Here is a 24,427-nt window from a genome sequence, read left to right as displayed (position 1 = left end):
TAGAGTCAATAAATAGTACTAGAAGCTTCCTTCCCAGTGTGGGTCTCCTATGATTTGTAGAGAGCACCTGGAAGAAGAGCAGACTCATTTGATACAATTTAAATTATCTGTGAGGGGGATCATGGTATTTAAGTTTAAAATTGGTTGAAAAAAGAAGGACAAATAATAAGGGAAAATAAATAAGGGAACAACAATATGTTTCCATATATATATATATATATATATATATATATATATATATATATTTTTACTAAAAAGTTGTCAATGCAGGAAGCACTTAAAACGAAAGTAATTAACATCAACATTGTGTTTTGTTTGTGGTATAATTTCTGCAATTATAATAGGTTTTCCATTACAAACGTATTTTAAAATATGTTGAGGGAACGTGCTTTTGTTTCTTTACCTATTTTTTAAGAAATGAAGATGTTTAAATGAGAATTTATTCTAGATGTAGTTTGCAGTCTACAGTATTATCACACTAAAACGGTTGGTCCAGACAGTCACTACTATTTGTAATCTAAAGAATAATCCTCAGAAACTGTTTTTACAGCCACTGTATTTTCCTGAAATTTTGAGTACAAAAGTCCCTAGAGTTACACATGCTCTGCATTAGCTTTGTGAAATGAGTCCTGCCTTTCTCTTTGCACATTTCATCACTTAGAGGGTTTAACCTGGATGGTTTCCCAGAAACCATATGTCTTAGAGGCTTTCTATTGTTGTTGGGAATTTATGCTCCAGGGCTTCATCATAAGTTGTGATAGACAACACTCTTGTGTCAACATGGTATGTAGTGTGACTGATACCACAGCTGAATAAAACCAAGTTGTCCTGAATGTAGGCTTTATTGTCCTAACAATTAACTCTTGCACTGTATTGATGATGCCTGTCTTTATCTCTCTGTGTACAGTTTTTAGTAAGTTCTTAAGGCTCTTTTTATTGGCAGTTTTAAATAAAGTAATGTACTTACGAGTAAAATGACATTGCAACATCACTATGCTGTGGACACCCTTCTAGAACAAAACCTAGGGCTGCTTAAGCATACCAACTTGGAATGACTGGAAACTTAACATCATCACTTAGAAAAATGCAAATTGAATTACTTAAGCAATGAACTTTCTTTATGATTTTTCACTTACTTTAAATACTGACCACAGGAAGTGCCACTGACATAGCATACAGCAGCAGAGCTTTGGACCAGTTCTGAAAACTTTATGCTGAAAAATTAGAACTCACTGTTATACCAATGTCCCAAACACAGTGATTTCCTTCTTCTGAAAGTGAAAACATCTCACTCCTCCTAACCAAACTGTGAAGTCTTGTTCCTTATTAAATAACTTACTTTGGTTATGTATAACTTTTTTTTTTGGTTATGTACTGCGTCAATTTTACTGGATCATTAAAACTTGTGCTCTGGATGTTCAGTAGGACCACTTTATTAAATTCTTGTGCTATAAAGAAGGCCATTAGAAGAAGGGTATGTTGTATAAGCTGGTAGCCACTTTCCTTCCCTTAATTTTTACCTTTTGCTTAATGTTTGGATATTTGATTTTTTTTTCTTCAGCATTTTATTATAATATATTTTGTCAATTTATATTGTCTGGATTTTGATGCAATACAATATATTTAGAAATAAGCACTGTATGTGTACCCTGTGAAGGTATATACACAGTATGACATTGTGTGAGCATCTGCTCAGTGTCACGTGGTGACTTAAGTCCATGCTGTTGGTAAACATATTCCTTCACAAATCTTTTTTTGAGAGGTTTGTCTTACTTAAATAAAAATTACGGAAAAATAAATGGAAAATATATCTTAGTGGAATAAGCAATTTTTTAAAAATACAGTGTACATTTCTTGTGTATAAGAAAGCTCTTGGCTATGCCTGTATTATAGAGTATTAAAATCTATGTCTCTAGAAAAATAAGTCAGTTTCTCAATTCATAGTCTTATGAATATTAAATATTTATTAACACCATATTACTTGCTGAATAAATTATAATATCATATAATGAAATACATGTTTCAAATAAAAACTAATAGTCAGCCAACCAAATATGAGAATCATAAGTTTGAAAAGGCCTCTAAGATCATTGAGTCTAACTGACTTAATGGGTGATTCTGAAGATGCTTAATCACCTTTTTTGTGTGACTTATTTCTAGCACTTATGAAAGGGATGGTTCCTTTGGATGCAAGTGCCACCAAGGAAGATTCTCCTAATGTTGCTGTTAGTGAAATGAAGCTGCAAGCAGAAGGAGGAAGGAAGTAGAATATTTTACAAAGCCACACCAGTTTTCTCTGTGGTAAATTCCATTCTACTTTTTTTTTGGTTTTTTGAACAGTGGTAATTCCATCTGCTGTAGGAGTGATGCACCCTTAATGATTCAACAATTGCCAAACACCTAAATGAAAGAGCACCAAGAGTGGTTCTGATGAACTCTTGTGATAATTTAGGTGACTTGTACACCAAAGGCTTTCTGGGATTTTGCTATTCCTTTGTATTTGTTTCTGCAGTCGTCCTAGACTAAATTGATTGTATTCCTGAAATACTGTGAAGTGAAATACCTGTGATCTCTTTGCTATGAGTTTATTTACCCCTATACAGGAATTGTTCTGACACTTGTATTTTTATTATGCTTAATAACATTATTAATAATGGAAGATTATTCAGAAATTGCCTATTATTATGAGAGAGAGTCATTATACAGTATTGTGCAGACACATTTGTGATTTTAGGTCCTTCAGTTTGAAAAAAATCATTTAAAGAAGAAGGAAAAGAAAAATTTTTAAAGCGAATGAAAATTTACATCTTGGTTTGAGGTTCAGCATATATTATAAGTTGTCTAGAGTTATTCTTTTGGCCAGAACAGTTTTATCAGATAGCCTTGGTTAGGCACTTTAAAGAATCTGAATCTCACCCATATGTATCAAGAATGTTGGAAGGCACTTCTCTGTGGCTGTGATAATTTTAAAAGCAGTGTTTAATGTTCATTTATTTATTCTGTTTTGTCCTGCGTTAGAAAAGATGTGTCATATTGATTGTAAAGTACTGTGTAAATACAGTGTTGCACCCTTGTATTTGTTCAGATATCACTATTCTATATAAATTGGACATAATTTTGCATTACAGTGGTCTCAAAGAGTAAATCACAGAAGAATTTTCTTCTGTTTAAGGAAATGCAAGAGTTTCTGATGGTTCTTGTTTTATTCTCTCAGCTACTTCTAGCTGGATCACTAATATAGGGCCTTAAAAGATTTGCCAAAGCTATAAAGAGTACTGTAGCAACACCATTCAAAGAATTTCAGTTTTCAGTCTTTTGTCATATTCAGGAAGCTTGTTTCTTCTCTGAAACGCTGTCATTTTTTAGCACTGTAGGTGTCTCAGGTATAATTCACAGGCCATGATGGACCATCTCAAAAAGGACTTTTTTTTTTTTTTTATAATACTCTGATGAAGCATTCTGTAGTCTCAGTGGGTGCTCTGGACAGTGCACTTCCTTGACAAGCACCTTGTGTTCAACCTGTCTCAAACAGAACAACATGCTGACAACATCAAAATCAGACACAGAAATGAGAAGAATACTGACTTTATTCTCTGTTCATTTTCCATGAACTTAAATTGCTTAAAATTAAAAAAAAAATTGATTTGGTTAAAAAGTTTTCTTTATCTTTTGTTGTGTATTATGATGTGCATGGTAGTGCTGGCATTGGCTTTTTGCAGACTTCTGGCCCATCTGCTCATTCAGAGGGTCAAGAAAACAAAACACACACATCCATCTGTTCTGATCTCAAAGGCCATGACAGGGACAGGAAAAACATCAACAAATAAACTTCTACTCTCTACAAAGAGTGGGGATGTCATGAAATGGAGTTTAGCTAAGCTGTAGCTACTATAAACTAAACTTAAGTGGATCCAACATTTATAATTTATTTTTTTTATTAGATCAGAGCAGAGGTGGAAATATGGAAGTTAAAATATTTTAAATGGTTTAGTCTGCTGAAACTTAAAAAATTGAAAAATGAAATGTCACCAGCTTGCAGACTTTATGGTACCTACAGATTTTGGCCAAAACATAGAAACATCACTTTGAAATATATTATGAAGTGGTAAATCATGCTCTCAAAACACCTCAGGTGGTAACAAGGTCTGGTGCATGGATTGCTGATGGATACCCTAACTGTTTTACCAAAGTTTAAATGGTTTTTTTTGACATGAAAATGCCTGTCAGTAAATAAATGGGGCTTTAGGTGTCTTAGCTGAGAAGTAATACCAGAAATAAAATTTCCTTTTTTTTCTAAGGAATTTGTAAAAATCTTACCATTTTAGGTATTTATACATTTTTTCCTGACTTGTAACTTAGAAATCTGAAGTATGTATTCTTTAAACAGGATTACTACTGCTTTATATTGCTAGAAAACTAAGCATAAGCAGTCTGATCTTGCTCACTATTGCATTGAGCATTGAATGGAATTATCTACTGTACAGGACAGAAATTACTACTGCGTGAATAATTTTGGCTTTAAAACTTAAAGTATGTTCAGTGCTTCCGGCTCATGCCTTTGCCCATGTAAATGTGTTTTCATCAGTTCTGTATCCTTTCATAAAATTTATAAAATTTTATAAATTTATTTATAATTTATAAAATTTTCTAGAAGAAAAACACACATCTCTTGTGTGGAAGAACACAAGAGTTGTCAAACTACACGCCAAAAAAAATTTTAAAAAAATTAAAAAAAAAAAAATAAAAAATTACTGAGTAGAGTTATGGACTCCAAAACCAGGAAATTCTTTCTTAAATTTACCCTCTTGGCATGGCAGTCTAGATAGCATGTAATATTTGTCTCTCTTCCACCTTTGATAGAGGTTCATATTACAAAGTGAATTTTGTTTCCTCTTTACTGAGGGCTAAAGTTCCATTCATGACATTATGTGAAACTGTCCCTTTGTGGTTTAAGAAATAATATTTTTTCCATATTGGTCTGAAATAATACTCTTCTGCACAGTTTCAGTTTTTAAAGTAGAAAAGCAGATTCTTTTTAAATAAAAACATTTTGTATATTTCACATCTTAAAAATTGCTCTTACTTTTGGTAGCCAAATTTTTTATACTTTAACCATTTAATAACCTCTTACTCAGTTCTTGCCCAAAGCAGTGGTTTTCAATAGTCATAAATGTGGTATCACACACACAAAAAATGATGGTTTAAACCTTTGTTCTGTTTAGCGTTTGGTAAATCAGGAAATTTTTTATGTATGTACTAACTACATACAGTCTTTATAAGCTAGTATTAGGCATTTGTATTTTTAATGCTGTCTGGAAATACAGTGCTTAAATATTGTGCTTTCAAAAATGCATTGACCCTTGATTTTAGCATCAAATAATTGTCACATGAACAAGCTATAAATTTTATACCCTTCAGTTCTTAATTTTATACAGCAGACTTGAGAGTACTTAATTACTTTTGAGATTATATTTACTAAATAGACAAAATAATTTATTTTTATTGTGTAATTATGTCATCCTAAGAAGAAACGTCAAAAATAAAAAATAAAATTTTACAGTGCAAAACAAAGCAATTTTCTTACATTTACTTCTCAAATTTTTGATGGAAGCCAGTCCTCAGTGATGGTGAAAGTATTCCTTGGATATTCAAAGCTCAGCCATATTTTTACAAACTATTACAGCAAGGTAAATAAAGAAAATACATGAAAAACCTATACAACAAAGAAACTACTATTCTAAAATCAATTTCTGAGCTAAGGAATCTACATATCAGTTATCTCTGGCTTGCAAGGCATAGTCTCTGCACTGGGTAGCACTGAATGAATGAGTGAAATGAAAATGCCAGTATTCCTTTGAAAGGAAATCACTAGGTATTTTTGTAACACTGATAAAATTTTTATGGCTAAAAATGAGAAGTCTGCAGCCTGCATGCATTCTCATATCTATTACATGCTGAAATTTTTTCATAAATTTTTATGGCACTGTTTGTTACAGTCAAATTTTACAGTATGTATGTTAAACTCTTCTTGTTTACAGTGTGTTAGTAACAAATTTATCTCTCTCTAAGCCCTTGTTACCCCACAGAAGTAATTGATACTTAAGTTCTTGTGAGCTGCAGGTCAATATCTGACAATACAGCCTTGTCAAAAATGGATGAGCAGTAGGACATCACTCAGAGTCCTGTGATTTTGATGTAATTGTAGAATTTAGAAGCAGTTGTAGAGGAAAACTAGCAGTAGAAGAGATGGAAAATAATTCATTATTAAATTTAAATTTCAGAACACTTTTATTCTTGATGCCTTAGCTTAAAAACTGCCTTATAGCTAGTATTTACATCTGAATAAAAGTGATCCCAAAATAAAATTCCATCTTGGATAATTTATTTTTTCATGCTTAACTACTTTGTACTCTAGCACAACTCAACTTTTTACTTGTAAGCATGTTTAAACTGCTGTGAATATGAACTTACTTGCTTTTCTATGTAAATAACTAAATTAGATTTTAAATCTGAAGAATATTTTAGTGCTCTATACAAGAGTACAACACAGCAAAATCCAATAACCAAGTCATTCAAAAATCTGCAATGCTTCTGGGAATGTTGACAGCAAAAATGAAGGAGATTGCTGTGGTTAAAATCCAGCAACATCCAACATTTATCATTTGTGCTAACAATATTAGCTCTCCTGTTTCTAAAGCTGAAGTTGCACATCTGTCATTTCTCTGGCTGAAACAATGAGATGTTTTTTCTCTCCCCCTAATAATGACAAAATCTGTGAGTGTGAGAATATGCTGTGATAATATTTTAAAATTTCTGGTCATTTTATTTAGGAATCTACCATGTGCCATTTGGAACTAAATATTTTTTGGAACATGATTGTTAACATGTTTTTGTTAAATTATTACAGTTAAAAACAAGAACTGCATAGAGTTATCTCTTTTAGGATAATTTTGCTTTCTTTTTTCTAGGGATGTGGATCCTTGATAGCTGTTTTGTTTAAGCACAAGTTGTTTTTGGTAGTCTGTTCAATTTTCATTTCTCTTCAGACCAGAGTTGTTTCAATCTTAGACTGCTTTTCTCATCTACCATGTACAGTGCACTAGTGTGTCAGAAGACATACCATCATTTCTTCACTTAGCCTCCATCAATAATTTTGGTAGTTTATGTTCCCATGGAATTACATTAGTGTTGATGGTGGTTGTTTCTTATAAGCTCTTTTCATATGAACTCTGACACTCTTTTTTGTTTACTAAAATAAAAGCTACTTATTAAATGGGCTAACATCAGGTCACACGCTGTCTCATTTTAAAGAGGCCAAAGTAAACATCTCTTACTACATTTATCTAGATTTTCTGATTGCCAGCATTGATTATGCTATCAGTTTGTAGAAGGAAATGGTAAAGGATAGACTTTGCTGCAAAATCCCTGAAATATTACTGATGCAAGGCGAAAAATGAGACTACAACAAATTGAGGACATCTGTCTAAGTGCTTAGTCTAGAACCTAAAATACTCATACTACAAAGGGTATTTCTTCAGTGTGTTAATATAAAATCATCTTCCTTATAAACAGTTGCTGACACCTAAAATATTTTTGGAAAGTGACACTAAAATTTGCTAAAGATGATCAAAAGGATTTCTGTGTCACTCGCACTGTTAAACAAACATGGAACTGGGAAACGGCCCAATTTATGTTTCTGGCATGAGGCTCTTCACAGAAACCAGCAGATACAGTTTTGTACTTAGTGTGGAAAATGATGAAGATAAGCTGTGTTTTGCTGCTGGCCAAGAGAAGAGTTTGCCTCTGTGGCTGTTTGGTGTATGGAGCTCGGTGCGTGCACCATTTTTATTGAGGCTTTCACTGCTGGGTGCAGCACTGACAGCACTATTTCACTCAAACAGCTGCAGCCATGAAGACATCATGGAGCTGGCAGAACTTTTGTTACATGTTTTGACTAACAGAATGTCAACAAGTACCTTGGAGTTGTTTGTTTTGCCTTCACTGGAGCAGTCTCCAGTGCAGTCACAAAGCCAGAAAATGCAGAAACATTTGTTCAGTGTGAGCAACATCAGTGGGGAGGCTCGCTAGCCATGGAACATGAATCCATTAGTATGTTGTCCATTGACCAATTAGAGGTCTATAAATTAACAAAAAAATAATCTACAGAGTTTTCAAAAGTGAGACAAATTATTCTTATTTGATAGTAAAAAAATCTCTGTGAATATGGAAAAATGAAGTATCGAAGTCAAGAAACGCTTCATTTTTCCAGAATGTAATTTCTTAAATCTCAGTAGAATGACAGACTAAAATGAAGCTCCTGAATACATTAATCAACAGACATCAATCCCACTTAAAGTGAGGCTTGCTCACTTTGATTTAGACTTCGCTATGTTCAATACTTAGGGAAAGTCCGTTATGTCTGCTGTGCACTGGGATAGCAACGTTGAAATAATTCCACTGGAGGCAGCTGATAGGCTACAGAAGGAATACTGGCTCTTGCAGTGTATTTTAACAAGTAGCTCAAATGTTCAAATTTCTGCTGTGTTATTACATTACCAGAAGAAAGTAACAAATAGAAAAATACTTAGATTGTATGTGAGGGTGTCAATACAATAACAGTGTATTACTGAGGCTTTGAAGGTGTATCATATTTAAGGCTGACATTTCTATATGTGCTTATTAGCAAATGCTGATATTCTATTTTTTTCCCCCTTGGAGCATATGAGAAGAAAATATGTTATTCGCTTTTGATTTCTGGAATGTGTTTCACCATTTCATGCTGGCAGTTGCTATTTAATTTGGGGTTAGCTAAAAAAACAACCATCTAATTCTGATACTTCATTACAAGCACTACTAATTAAGTTTGTTGATACATGAGTCACTTTCCTCCAGATCTTTTGTTTTCATTTCATTTGAATGAAATACAGTGTTTTTTTCCAGTTAGTGTCCTAAAACTGGAACAAAATTATTCTTGTGAACCAGCATTTTGGTCAGAACATTCCAAAACTAAGATTGCCCAGGTACTTTATACATATGACACTGAATATATTACATCATATTTCCCAGTCAACTATTGTCACTGCAGTGTAATAACAACAACAACAACAACAAAGAATCTGCAGAACTTCAGAAAATAATATGGACGTCAAGTGTTTCTGTGATGGTGTGAAGTCAGAAAGGGCTGTTTAATACTTCTAAACCATATTGCATTGGTTAATGTGATAGAAATAGGCACAGTGGAATGAAGTTCCTCAATATTGTATTTCTTGAGATAAAATCCTTGAATGTTTAGCAAGGAGTCCAACTCTTTGTACATGTTGAAGTTCACCTTACTGTAGTAACCAGACCTATTGCAGTTTCCTTCAGACTTGATTTCTGAAATGTAAAGGTGTGTTCAAAACTTCTAATAGCTGTGTAGGTATTGGGTATATCCTGCCCACATAATTATGTCTCTTTCTTATGGACATTGACATATATAAACATATTCATACAGTGTAAAATTTTACTGCTCAAAAAGAAAGATTTCCCTTTATGCTTGGAAATCCTGACTGCAGTAAAGGTAGCAGAGGCCTTATCTGTAGTATCAGTGGAGTTAAAATTTTGTGCTGAGTTTTAGAAAATGGGAGAGAACTATTTTATTTGTCTATTTTTTCATTGCATTCCGCAGGTCTGCAAGTCTGCAATATGTGTTGGTGTGATGAACAAGAAATGCTTGCTGAAAAATACATGATCTTATAAAAATCATATGGTAGCAAACTCCAAAACACTTGGGATAATCTGACACGATCTCATTTTTAAATGTTTTCAGAATTTGAGAAATGAGATTTCAAGTTCATTTAGGTTCCTTTTTTTTTTCCAAGAAAAGTAAATCAAAATTAGTTATATAATGAAAACCATAGTACTTCTAAATAACATCAATCCAAGCTTAAGGAATTTGAAAAATTCTGAGTTGCAGCTCTTTGTTCTACTTTAAAGTGGTGTACTACACCTTTTTCAAAATAATGAACTCATCTCCAAGGAGAGATGGTTCATCTGTTATATGTATCAATTGTATTTCACACTCATGACTAAATGTTTTGTTTCATATCAGTTTTTCAACTGATCTAGTAATTCAATGAGTACTCCAATGGGGACTTTTATGTGTGTAGGGAGAAGCTAATTGTATCTTACATTTCAATTCCAGCACTATTGGTATTCTTTTTTAACAAAACATTCTCAGAATAAAACCAGTTTTTACTTTTTTGTCTATGATATTTTTATTCCAAGATAGCTTCACAAGGTATTTGCATTCTACTTCTTCCATTATCTGCCATCTTCAAGGAGGAAAAAATCTAACTTGACTATCTTGAGAAGTAAGTAATGAATTTATAAAATCTAGAGTCATAAAATTATTTAGATTGGAAAAGACCCTTTAGATCAAGTTCAGCCAAACTACTGCTTCACGATTACTTCCTGTAAATGTCATGGATGCACATAAAACTAAGTCTACAGGTTGGGTTTTCAGAACACCACATGCAGGTTTAGGAACCATGCATTGTAGAAATTTAAAAGGAGGAGCTGTTACCATGTTGGTTTGATGCACAAGTCCTTACTAACTTGTGAAGTTTGAGGTACTTGGTTAGATGCAAGGTGTGACTCATGTCAAACCAGAACACCAATTTTATTGTTAAATTGCTGCTCTAACTTCAAAACGCTTGTTCCTGATTTATACTAATATGAAGCCAGAATGAAATCTCATGTATAAAGCCTAAGTACCAATCAAAGTACTGAGTGCTGAGATCTTGTCAGGTGATTGCAGTATGAAGTATATGAAAGCTGTCTTTTGTGCTCTGAGTATGTTGCTGCAAGCTGAAAGCTTGGCACAGTCTGCAGGTATGTTTAAGTTTGGTTAACGCTCTACTAGGAAAGTTCACATGTTAATTTAACATCAACATTTGTACCTACTTTCTGCAATTAGACTATAAAATGTTAGCCAATGAGGCAGTAACAAAAATATCAAACTACATTACCCTTTTGCTGACTTGGGACTTACTCCAAGCAATTCCTGAAGGCAAGGTTGCAAGGCTTCATTGCATCTCAGGAGATAGTTGGTACCTTTGCAGGATCAAAGTTGCTAGCTGTACTTGTGTTTTAAAGTATAACATAAAAACTTGTCATTTTTGTAAGCTAACATAATAAATTATTTTTCCAAGCAATGCATAGCATCTGTATTCATTTACTTAACACTGCCAAACTTTTGTAAAGGCCTGTTTTATGTAATTGATCTTTTTCAGTTTTGTGAAATATAGATGTGTGATATGAAATTGTCTTGCCCAAGGTTCTTCTTGTCTGTAGGAGCAATTGTATTTTTTATTTCTTTTGCTACAATATTTGTATAAAAATTAAGATGACAGTTTCATTATGAGAATAAGGAGTTTTCTTCAAAAGCATGTATTCAAAATACTTATTTAGATCAAAGATTTTTATATTTATATATAAAGACCCAAAAATCTGGCAATGTATTATGGTGTTACAGTAGGAGTGGGTCTTTACATTGGCCATTATTCACAGTGTTTCCAGAGGTGCCCTTAGTTAGGACAGGCTGTTGTGCCTATAATCTCTTAGCATGAATAAGATTCATCTGATTGAACTTGAGTGTGGACAGAACACATGCCTCCATGTAAATGAACCTGCCTTTGAAGTCAAGAGGATCTGTAGAACCATTCATGTCAGTCCAAAGTAAGCAGCCAGGGTTTGATCAAATCGCAGGGAACTGCTCTAACTATATTGTTTAGATTTTCATTTAGTAAAAAGGAGAATTAGGCATCTGCCTTAGACACATATTGCCTGCATTACAGGCACCATGTCCATCCACACAGTGGGGTCTATCCATGTGTGCTTTATCTGGATTCCAAGGTAAATTTTTTACTACCTTAAATAAGAGACACCTCTGGAGGCAGTGAAATGGGATGCAATTAAACAAACAAAAAGATTGAGCCATGACAGTATTTAATGAAACAAAAAAATCATTGTTGCAGGGAAGTTCCATGCAGCTAAATTCTATGGAAGCACTGAATGGGGAAAAAAAAGTGTTATATTTTAAAATACAAAGTAAAGCAAAAGCTGGCCAAAGTATAATTTCTTTATCCACTGAGAAATCAGTTATTGAAAGCCTGTAATTATTTTACTAATTTCATTCTTCTCAATTAGATATCCCCATGCCTTTTGAAATTAAGAAGGTTTTGCATGTATTTTACATAGTTTTGTGATCTGCAGTTGTTTTATGACAAACTTGCTTTTCTTTGGACCATTTTTTTCCACTGATAATAGCAGAATTGTTTCTTTCACACATGCTTATTCCTCTCTTCCAGCAGCTGTTGCACAAGCTTTAAGGAGGGAAGCTTTTCCTCCTTCAATCTGCTATCCCAGAGGGTCTACCACTATTGCTGAAGGGCTCAGACTTGGCCCTGACAATTGAGCTTTTGTGATGTAGACAAATACCCTACATGCTCCTTTACAAGTGAAATTAAGTAGTTTATTCCAGTTTCCTTTTGGATACTATCCGAATATACGTAGAATTTCTAAAGCAGTACATCCTACTGTCTGGGAAATGCCTGAAAACTACTGCTGGAAGCATCAATGGTTCCATTGGAGACAAGATGCCTGTGAGGACAGGTCAGTCAACATCTCTAATGCTCTTGGCACTACAGCTCAAACAACACTTCTCAATGGGTAAGGAAATTAAGTTGATAAAAAGAACAGACAAATTTGTTTCATAGGAATTTTAGTTGCATGCAAAATGCATTTGTTGTGACCTCAGATAAAAGCCCCAGCTGGCCCTCAGTTAGTAGTGTGGACCTTAACTTATGCTTGTTTTATATGTCAGGAACCCACTGAACTATCAAGTGATGGTTCTTCCTGGCCTGACCCTGTGTATCTCCTGGTGCCTCAAATTCAGATGGGAACTAATCCAGAGTACAAGACTGGTTCTACAAAAGATTCCCTGAAAATGGCGAATAAGTGCAAGACAATGCTGAAAATTACAATTTGGATTCTATCTCAGGAGCTGAGAATTTTGAAACAGTCTGTGTACAACAAAGTGCAAGCCACAGTCTTATACTTTACACTTTATATAGTAATATTCAATAGTCAACTTTATGACAAAACTTCCAAACAGGCAACGATATATCTAACACTGAATCTAGCATAGACCTGCAACCAACAGCAGTGATAGAGGGCAGCTTATGATTTCCTTAGTCTCTTGGAAAAAACTATATTATGACTTTACTAAGAAATGGTCCCAAAAATTCTCCCACATATATCCCACATGTAAATGCAGTGTTATTTCTCTGGGTTTATTGCAAACTCTGTTTTGTAGTAGAAATAGAAGAAAGCCAACTTTTAAGACATCCATCAAATGCAGGTGGATAAATGCATACAACAAAATAGGAAAATTTGCTAGCATAATGTAGACTAGGAGAATGTATTTTCAGATTTTGTAGCCAGGTTTTAGTAATTTTATCACAGTTCCCGAGAGTTGTTCTCTTAACATCCCTTCTGCTGATCTTACCCTCAGGGCATATGCAGCCTCCCATTTCCCAAATCCTTTTGTCTTGTAATCCCCATGCAATGAGTCATTTGCTTTATTTGTCTGAGACTGATGGGGTCAGGAACCTTTGAAAAAAGGCAGGAAGATGACTTCTCGAGGAGGAGAAACTGAATGTGTTTAGGCAGAAAAGTTTTCAGTATGTGAGATGGGGCACAATATGCCATTTCAATATGTGAGACTTGGACAGAAAGAACTCAGCATTAGGTGAAAATAGGACATTGCAGAGAAGAGAAAACAGATATGCAGCCATACCTGAGCAGTGATGGAAATAATTCCTGGGGACCTAGGAGGCACTGTGCATCCTTGGCTGCATCTCAGAAAATCATCATGTTGATCTAAGATCAAGCCTGAAAGAAAGGACTCATTTGTGAGCAGGAGAAAATTTTTTTACAGATACTTTTAATCTTCCTCTGTTTTGCTTAAACATTTGTTAGGACAGGGTAACTGAGGTTCTTGTTAATAAATCTGTTGGGGTGCATTAGAGTGAAAAGACTGAATGACCAGTGTTTCTGTATGTGTGCATATATCTACGTCTATATATCTGCATCTATATATTTTGGGACAATTTGGTTACAGTGGAAAGGAGGTATGTAGCCGTTTTGGTTATTGTCTATAGTAATATAACAATATAAAAGTATAAAGATAGCACATAAGGAAAAGAGAAAAGTAGAAAGAAAGGACAAGAGTAGACAGTGAGAGGAACCCCTGGGTCCACAAACAATACTTGATTGATGCAATTTAGATGTCTGTAGGTCACTGTCTTAATCCATTGGTAGTGGGGGGAATCTATAAAACAAGAAGTTCAATGGGCTTAAAAGTTCAGTACATTCAGGTTCAGGTAGGAACATCCAGCTACCTGCCTTGGTGGGGGAGTTTTGGACTCTCTGATGCAACGCTACGGATCATGCTTAATTCTCTGATGGAAGGCCCCAGAAATGAGTTGGGGGCACTTCAGGGGTCTTTGATGATTGACCCTTCTAAGAAATGTTGTCTGTTTCTCACACCTGCATAGTTGAGCCAGTTGTGCCTAATCAGAAGGGATGAACACCTTCACACTTATTTGTAGATTTCCCAATGCCTCCCATAGGGGTTGGGGGAGAGAAATTTTACACTTGAGTCCTACGGGGAGGGAAGTTTTACACCTGAGCCTCATGGGGAAGGAGGGCATTGGCATGATAAAAAGCATTTTTCCACCTCAAAGGATTTGCTGCTTATCTACCTTTTCACTAACCTGTCTCAAATGCCAGCTTGTTGCTAAACAAAAGTTTGTTTGTTGTGATCATCCTCTGGTGGTGGGAGCGCACCCCTCTGCACCTGTGCTGTTCTTATGCAGATCAGAGGTTTTGCCACAACACACAAAAATTCTCCTCCTCCTGTTTGGTTGGCCTTAGCAAAGCACCTGCTGCTTTAGCAAACGTCCAATTGTTTAAGTCTTTTAACCTTTAACATTTCTCTCACAGTTACAGAAGCCTTCTGCTCAGCAGGACTATTTACATGCACCTGTCGACTTATTTTTTTGTTCCTGCTCATTCCCTGGCGGCTATTCTAGTCCGTCCCCTAATTCTCCTTCCTGTTTCCTGTTTTTAGCTCCAGCCTCTGTCCTTGGAGGGGACAGCTACTCTGGTCTTCTACCAGAAGGCTGTTAGTCACAAGTTGACTAGAGATTTTTCTTGCTATCATGTTCTTACTTAACATGCACATAATTGTCCAGTGAGGAAGTTTCTTCCTAGTCCTTCTTAGGGCAAATTATGTATTCCAGCTCCTTTGGGATCTTTCCAGTTAGACTCATGAAGGAATCCTTTCTTGCTCATTTCCAGCCATTCCACGTATTCCATTACTGCCAAATTAAAGTATCTTGAGGCCATGGCTGCAGATGTCACTGGCTGGCAGTAACCCCTGATTTAGCCAACCTTCCCCATACTTTTTTGGCAAGAACAAAGGAAACTGCCTAACATGCAAATGCTCTGTAAAAAAGGAAAAGTACCTGAATGCAAATCAAGGCAATATTTTTTGGGGTATGTAAACCCAGGAACAGTGGTACCATTTCTGACAAAATTTCATCTGATCAAGAATTCTGTCTTCAGATATCAAGAAAGTATTGAGAATTTTGAAAATATATGATGTGGGTTTTTAAGGGTATGTTTCCAACATGTAACAATTTTCGTTTCATGGAATTCCTGGACCTGTGGTGATAGTCTCCTAGTTAATGATAGCCTTGAGGTTTCTTTTTGCTTCCATCAATTTGTGCTGATACTTTTAGAACTTGTATGATTTTTATCATCTGTAGGATTCTTGAGCAGAGATATGTGATATAATCATGCAGTGTGGATGTGGTCAGCTTTCTGAATAAGCCTCCTGCAAGTTTCCAATTCAAGTGACCTAATTCTTTGTGCAATAAGAGAATTCTGCCTTCTGAAGACCCTTCTTTTATCATGAAAAGTGCTCTTCTAAAGATAATGTGGAAAATCAGAGATTCAAGTTTCTTTCTTCGTCAGTTTCTGCTGTGGCTGCTTGCTATGTTGCAAGTGCTTTAGCAGCAAGGATCCCATCTGGATGAGATTTTTTTAACAAGGAAGAAAGATCTGTTGGAGTTGTGAGCTACTCAACAGAGGTTGGAATCTTCTGGTTGTATTCTACAGCATTTTGAATGCAACATGTGAAACAGATTATGTGACCTTTGATGGAGGGCATGACCCTTAGGCACAATTTAGTTTCAAGAGAACACCTTTTTTTTCTTTTTTTTTTTTCTTTCCTGAGAAGCCGAGGCTGTTCTGCTGAACAGATGAGACTGGCTAATAAAATAAATGAGTCGTTCATTTTAATGGTCAGAGGGAATGGATGGACAGAAGATACCTGGGGCATAGCAAAACTGCTTCTGAATGAAGTTGGGAAGAATCAATGTTCCCTGTTTCCTCAAGTAGCCTAGACTAATCAGGTATAGACCAATAACAGTAACTATGTCTTTTTATCTCACAGGAGATTATTGTTTCATACTGGATTGTTGTTTTTTTTTTGTTTCAATTGAAATTCAAAACCCATGTAATCTTTTGTTGGATCTCAACAGACTAACACAGGATCATTAAGAATCATAGAACCATTAAAGTTGGAAAAGATCTCCAGGATCATCAAGTCCAACCTTGTTAAATCCTGTTTAGAATATGCCATGTTACAAGGTGTTTCTGCAGTCTCCTAGACATTAAATATCATGTTTGCTGTGATTTAAGATAGAAAGTTTAATTCACAGCTTTTGTCTCCATGGTAATTTCAAATCTGTGAGCAAGTGTGTGTTACTGTGTATTGCTTTATAACAAACAGCCATCTAGCTCAGTGTCCTGAGGTAGGAATAAAGTGCTAGGCAAGAGTTTAGGCAAATATCTGGCACTGCCTCCTCAAACCATTGTCCCAGCTCCTGGCAAACTGTATCTCAGAAACCTCCTAAACTGAAACTTGCAATTTTGTTCTGTTTTTCTGGTTAGACATGTGTGAGGAGGCTGCTGCTTTTCTGCAGCTGGGAAGGAAATTTATTCCCTATTAGATACATGAAAGGAATTACCCTTTGTGAGATAGTACAGAGTTGCATGCAAACCTAAATTTTTTTTCAGGCACATACAAAATTTAATCTGGAGAAGAGCAGCCACTGCTGCACACAACCAGGCTCTTAAATCAGTTCTCATCTCTGCCTGTCTGGAAGTGCTTTCTGGAAGGATCCACTTTTTTTCAAACTTAATGGTTCTGGGGAAGTCCATTGTTTTGTGGGGTATAGGAGTGTTTCTCCTTAACAATTCCTATGACCACTGGAGCCTTGACCTACTTCTAGTCATGCATGTGCTACAGGCAGTAGAGGGGAGGTTCTTGCAGGGAGGGGCTGTTCTTCAGTGAAGTCAGTGCTGACAGTGGTATCTGCCATGGTGCCAGAAGGACTGATGTGGGTGACTCAACAGGGGTTGTTCTTCCATTTATTTCAGAAACAATGTCACAGCAGGATGCTGGAAGCTACACAGGGGATGAGATGTAAAAGCCTACTTTTCAATGCTCCATTACTCTATTTAGTGCTTGCTTGCCTTCTCTATTGTGTATTTGATGAAGTTTTAATTATTATTTATGATATTGTTAATGCTACATGCCAAGAACTGTGGATGCAACGGAGATGGTTGGTAAATAAAATAATTAGTATTATGCTTGAGAATAATGCCCCCTTGCACAGTGAATGGCATGAGTGAGCTGATACTTCTGCAAAATGTTTTGCAATTCATAGTCTTTCTGTAGTTTTTCTTCCTACATGCTAAGTCTGTAATTAAACCTTCCATCTTGTTTCTCATGGTCGATAAGGAGTTATATCTACTTTGAATTTTCATTTTAATTTCTACAAGTATGTAGAGTGTCTTGGCCAAAGCTGCAAACTGTGGCTAAACCAGAAAGAATCCTGGTCCCAAGTCTCCTTGCTTTATCTAAAAGACTGCAGTAATCTGTTTAGGTATTTGTAGGTAAAGGTCTTTATCTGCACTAAAAAAGACATTAAATAATCTAGCAAGTTGCCTTTGTTAGTAGGATAAACAGAAAAAGAGCACAGTGGCACTTTTTTCATCACAAAATGTAAGATATCATTTTACTCTCCAGTTCTCAATTTTTTAAAACTGGCAGGAGCCTTGAATTATGTCTGTAGACTTTGCTTTGCTAAGTTTGTGTAAGTGGGCAATTGAGGGTAACAGCCATGCCAAGCACAGAGGAGAATTAGATATCAGTTGGGGAAATTGAGAATAAATCAACTCAGGAAGACCTTGAAAGCAAATGCACGAGTCACGGAAGGAAAAAAAAAATACCTCAAAAGGCAGGAGCCTGTGATTGTTTACAGCTGTCAGGAAACATTGATCCTCCTTTCAACCTTCTTTGCTATTTAAGGAAAGGAAAGAAATATGAAGGATTTAATTTTAATTATACAAAATAACATGCTAGGGAAGTAGGCCATGCCAGGGCCTACTCTTTATCTAATATTTCACATGATTTGCTTGCTGCCCTGCCATAGAGCTGCTATACATGCATGTCATGTGAACTGCAGTTCCCCAAGGCTTTGGGATTACTCAGGTTTGTGCCATAGCGCTCTGTTGCTATTGCTTTAAACCTGATTAATGAATTGGAAGTTGAGTTGATTTAGTACTTCAAGTACCAGCATTAAATTAATGGTTGCAGAAACTTGTACAATTGGGGTTTTTTCAGTAAATACTGCCTTATTCTCCCAGTTGTCTTTGAAGAAAATAACAGAGAAGAACAGTAGGTTAAAGTTCAATATGACTTTTATATTAAGCTCTGGGAACTTAGATGCAAATGAGGGGGACAGAAATTGAGTGTAAATTACCCCTCCCCAAAAAATCTCAAGGCAGTGTTGGAACAGGTAGCTCAGCTGCAAAGACATGCAAAATTGCTTCTGTTTTGTTCACCTTCCAGCTAGGAACACATTCTCTCCCCACTTAACAGCAGCAGCAGCAAAAAAAACAAACAAACAAAAAAATCAAGGGAATGATCAAGATCTGTCCAAGTAAGAGCAAATACCTTTCCTATCCTCCTTGGGGCTGCCTGGCATGGCACCAGTTGAGTGTCCTGCTACCTTGGAGGGAGTTCAGAGCATAATTCAGAGAACAGCCTGAGAACAGGAGAGGTGCCTGGGGAGGCAGCACACCCCTGCTGCTATGCCAATGTGCCCCAGAGCACTACTGTGTTTGCTGTGCCCCCAGCTCAGAGAGGAAGCTTTGTTTGTTTCATCTGTTCTGGCAACTTCACAGTTTCCCTTGTAAGCCCCTGTAACTGAGCTGTGGTTGTATCACACGTGATGCAAAGGGCAGGAGATCAACAGCGTAAAAAATCTGAAAGCACAAGTGAATCTAAAGCACTGCCAAGCATTTAAATCATAGAATCATGAAGACTGGAAAAAATCCTTCCCCTTGCATAGATGCAGCACATAAAAATCAGCAGTCAGAAAAGAAAAGCTGCTCCAAGGACACCTAAAGTGTGCCATTGAGATAAACTACCGAGCACCTCATTCAGGCCTCCTCCTGGGAAAGCTGTCTATGCCTAAACCTACCCTACAATGATGGAAGCAAGGACAAGAAAGTAAAAAGCTACTGCCTCTGGGAAACAAATACCCTTTTCTAACCCCTTCCACCCTTGCCTCTCTCTATTGATGAAAGGAAAAGGCAACAGAATATGTGTAAAGTTCTTCTTGGTGCAAATTGACAAAAAGACTACATTAATGGGTCAGACTCTTTTTTGGTTTTCAAGGATAATGGTATGGATTTTAGAGCCTTGGGTCACTGATAGCATAGTATTAATATGTTCTAAATCTTGGGTTTGACATTCAGATTTAGTACATCTAGTGAACGGAACTAAACAAACCCAAATAATCCCACGGGTTTATGTAGGACGATGTCTCAGCTTCAGATGTTTCAAGCTCTGAGTGTTCATTTCCTTTAATATGGTCTCCAAAGGTCTGCAGCTCAAAGGCAAAAAAAATCTTGAGCATTTTCAGTTCAATAACACTTTGCACTGTTTATTCTATTAGTGATGGTAATCCAAGCACTTGTATCATTTTTTCTATCAGATTTTGACACTTGTATGTCTATTGTTGGATTGGCTGATAGTTACTAAAGGCTATTGCTTCAGTGATTGCTTGAAACACTGGAATGAAGCTTGGCCCTCTTGGACATTTTAAGTAGCTAGTTTATTTGTCTTTCCAAAGCAATTTATCTAAATAGGCCAACACAATCAAATTACATGGGATTCTAAATACATTCCACTGCCCAGTCTGACATCTTAATTAGAACTTTTAAAATATAATGATTACCTTTTGGCTCCCAAAATTTCACTAACCTTTCTTAAAAATTGGCCAGTGAATATCACTAGCAGCCACACAAAACTTTTTGTTTTTTAAAGTTGATCAGACTTTCCATTGGCACATATCCTGGCCAAAAAAAAAAGAACCAACACCAATAAAAACTGTGAGAAGAAATACAATTTCTGCTAGTTCAAAAACACAAAAGTAGGGAATAACTGATAGTCCCAGTTGTAATCTTGATCTTGCATAAAACCTTTTTTATCCACCTTTGTCTAAAATACTGCATTTCAAAACCATTTATTTTCCAATATAGTGTAACATGCTTTTGTTGCACAATATTGTGAGTAATTTAAAATACCACTATGATTGCATTGGCTTTCCCATGCTGCTTCCAAATTTTTTTGCCGCAGGGACTATGTAAGTGGAGCTATTGCTGTTAAGTGTCATTTTGAGTTTTTCTGTATTCATTTATAAATTACCTCATGTACCTCAAAGTGGACTATCATCTGTGAATGAAGGAGGATAAATATCTTCTCAGAGAGAAACTTTGGAGTGCATGAAAGACAAACAGCATCAGAGCTCAGAGATGAGGATTTAACAAGTTGCTAGCTGTCATTACTTACTACTTCCTTTAATTTTCTGTGGATTATTAAAGTGAAATAAATTTGAGACACTTTATGAACTTCTTGAATGCAGAGTCAATTAATGTACACCAATATTTCAAATAAACCAAACACCACTGCCCCCCCCCCCCCCAATTTCACTTGTCAGAATTGCAAATGGTTCTCCTAGTATTTTGTTCCAGGTGCTTGTCTAGATACTGGACTTGAGATATTGATGGTTTCTTTGAAGATAATTATGCTTGACCACAACTTACATCCAAACTCCACTAGTAAAAGTAAAGTGAGTAAAGTTTTCTAGAGATTAAAATAAATTTGTTAAATATTCGTTCAGTTATCAGTTTTGGTGCATAATAACAAGGCTCCATTCAATGGAAATTAAATTAGAAGTTTCATTCCAGCATGCCAAATGCAATGCAGCCTCTGAGAAAGACCAGAAACAGGAACTAGGCCTTGAGACAACTTCAAACTCTATTCATGGCCACTTTCATTCTAAGTGACCAAAATGAACTTGGTCTGCCATGAAATTCCATAAAAAGCAGACAGCTGAGGTGTGGGACCTTCAGAACACACTGCTTTGATCTACAGATCCACTTGTGTTATTTGCTAATGCAGACAGCCTTTGTGACTTTGAGAAGTTTCAGCCTTCTTTGAGCACTTCATTTAAAGTAGTTGGCAGTACTTACTGTTTTCTTGAATATCAGTTTCGCCTCCACAGGTATATGGTACTGTCCATTTACAAAGTATCTGTAGGAAAATGGCTGGGTAAACACATCATGTGAGGTGTGACCAACTGGTTCATGGGTCAGGCACAAAGGGTTGCAGTGAATGGGGTGAAAGCAGACTGGTGACCTGCCACTAATGGGGTTTCACAGGGCTCCGTCCTTGGTCCCTGTGCTCTTCAACATTTTCATAAATTACTTGGATGCATGACTGGAAGGGATACTAAGCAAGTTCATAGATGATCCAAAACTGAGTGGAGTTGTTGACTCCCTAGAAGGCAAGGAGGCTCTGTAGAGAGACCTCAACAAATTAGAGGGCTGGGCAGTCACCAAAATTAAGTGGAGTTCAGCAAAGGAAAGTGATGGATTCTACATCTGGGATGGGGCAGCCCTGGGACAAACTGGGGAATGAGAGGCTGGAATGCAGTACCAGAGAAAGGGAACTGGGGGTCCTGGTCAGTGGAAAAATTGAACTTGAGCCAGGAATGCCCTGGCAGTCAGGAGAACCAACCCTGGGTTGAAGTATTAGGGAGCATCCAAAAGACAGTGTGACGATGTTGAAGGGTCTGGAGAGGAAGCCATGTGAGAAGTGGCTGAGGTCACTTGGTCTGTTCAGGCTGGAGAAGAGGTGACTGAGGGGAAACCTCATTGCAGTTACAGCTTCCTGGTGAGGGGCAGGCACTGATCTCTTCAATCTTGAGACCAGTGACAGGACAGGAGGGAATGGCCTGAAGCTGTGCTGAGGGAGATTTAGGCTGGATATCAGGAAAAGATTCTTCACCCAGTGGGTGGTTGAGGACTGGAAGAGCTCCCCAGGGAAGTGGTCACAGCACCAAGCCTCAAAGAGCTCAAGAGATATTTGGACAATGCTCTTGGGCATGCAACATGATTCTTGGGAATGGTGCTGTGCTGGACCAGGAGTTTTACTTAATGATCCTTGTGCATCCTTTCCAACTCAGAATATTCAGTGATTCTGTGAATCAGAAGTTTGACACTGTCTGTAGAGACCATAATACAAGTCAGTTACTATATTCCTTATCTGCTTGTTGCAATTCTGTGGACATTTTATTGCACTTTTATTGCACTGAAGATTCATACTGCATTTCCATTATAAAAACTAGCATTATGTGTAGTATTTTCCATTACATTTCAGATTATTCTGCAGTGTAAGACAGTACAATCTTTGAATCTTATCATAGATTATGCAACATACAGAAGAAAAAAGGTCAGTACCATGTAGTTTTATGATTTCTACCTTGTAGTTTAGTTGAGCCAAAAAATAAACAGGTAAAGAACCAGTTGCTTATGCAGAGCACTCACTGATTTGGGCTGGAATGGGTTCTTATTCTGCTTTATTCAATAAAGTCTGTCTAATCTGCTTGTTTCTCTCTGCATGAAGAGAGTAAAGGGATGCAGTTAATACCATGGGAATTTGCCATCCTGAAGCATTTGCTAGTAAAGCATGAGCAAAAATTGACTGAGGGATGGATGGATGGATGGATGGATGGATGGATGGATGGATGGACAGTTCTCCAGCAAACATAAAAAGCTATCAAATACTGAGGAATGCATATAGGAACCTGCATGAAACAAAAAGGAAAGAATTAGGAGGGTCAGAGACTTGTGAACAGCAGAACTGTTGGCAAGATGGCCACAAAAAGGATAGTTGAGGAGACAGTAAAATAAGAATTCATCAAATGCAAAATGAGAAAATGATGCTAAATGAGAAAAGACAGGAAATGTGTCAGGACAGAAATTCAGCTTGATCACCTAAGAATGTCTGCTCTGCATACATCCATGGTCTTGTGTTTGTGCAGTAGTTCTAGAAGCTGTGCTTGCTAAGGAAATTGTAGCCAGTTGAGAGTTCTAGGTGAGAAATACAGAGAATAAAACAATGATCCCAAAGTGAGAAGTCCTTGCTAATGCCAAGAAATGTATGTGAGACAACAGGTAGAAGAAACTTCACATTATCAGTGATAGAAAAGAGAGTAAGAGTAACAGAGGTAAAAAAAAAAACGAGTAAAAATTGAAGTTGAGTAAGATGCAGAGAAAAGAGAAGGAAGAGGTTTAAGATCTAATATAATACATGACCCAATACAGTATCTCAGTCAAAACCAAACAAAGCATGCTGAAATCCATCAGATGACTTAAGGAAGAAATACTGATTTTATTAGAGGAAAAATAATAATGAGATTCTTACTTATCTTCCTAAAAGAGTGGAATTTCAAATACAATGAGATATTCAAATTACCACTGCAAGCATGATTTTGTTTATTGGCAAACAGGTAAGTGATAATGCAAGATTATGACTAATAGATCAAAACAGTTTACAGGCTGTTTATGGAAAGCTTTGTGAGAAACAACAACCAGAGTTGTCATGGAAATGAAAACTTAACTGTTTTGCACACTAAAATACCTTCTCTAAGGCTCCTGAATGAGCCAACCTTCTTCAGAAGCACTCTAAATAAAGGACAATGCTTTGCTAGCCTGCATGACAGGATTTTCAACTTATCCAGGATATATATAATCTGTACTTCTGCAGCAGGACTTCCTCCCAAGCAAGGTAACTCAGAGCTTGTCTTTCCTTTCTGAGTAGAAGAGCCTTGGCAACAGCTGTTGAGTTGCTGTTAAAAGAGGGACACTATTTATCAACCAAATTGTTCATCTTTGA

At 36.4% G+C, this 24,427-nt stretch overlaps 1 protein-coding gene across 8 annotated transcripts in view; it reads left to right on the top strand.

Moving 5' to 3' along the window:
• The window catches only part of CEP128 (centrosomal protein 128), a 100,551-nt gene extending 89,356 nt beyond the window's left edge, over positions 1-11,195 (top strand). For 7 of the 8 annotated variants that reach the window (XM_015631530.3, XM_015631529.3, XM_015631521.3 and 4 more), the window contains one exon: positions 2,161-11,195. In XM_015631530.3, coding sequence (XP_015487016.1) covers positions 2,161-2,267 — 107 coding nt within the window. In that variant the 3' untranslated portion in view covers positions 2,268-11,195. The remainder of the gene's footprint in view (positions 1-2,160) is intronic. The other variant, XM_015631527.3, reaches the window with a different exon arrangement.
• Positions 11,196-24,427: the final 13,232 nt, after the last annotated feature.

Source organism: Parus major, chromosome 5 (genome assembly GCF_001522545.3).
Source record: "Parus major isolate Abel chromosome 5, Parus_major1.1, whole genome shotgun sequence".
Classification (NCBI taxonomy): domain Eukaryota; kingdom Metazoa; phylum Chordata; class Aves; order Passeriformes; family Paridae; genus Parus; species Parus major.
Note: the sequence above shows the minus strand (reverse complement) of the source record. Positions and strands in the feature narration are given on the sequence as shown.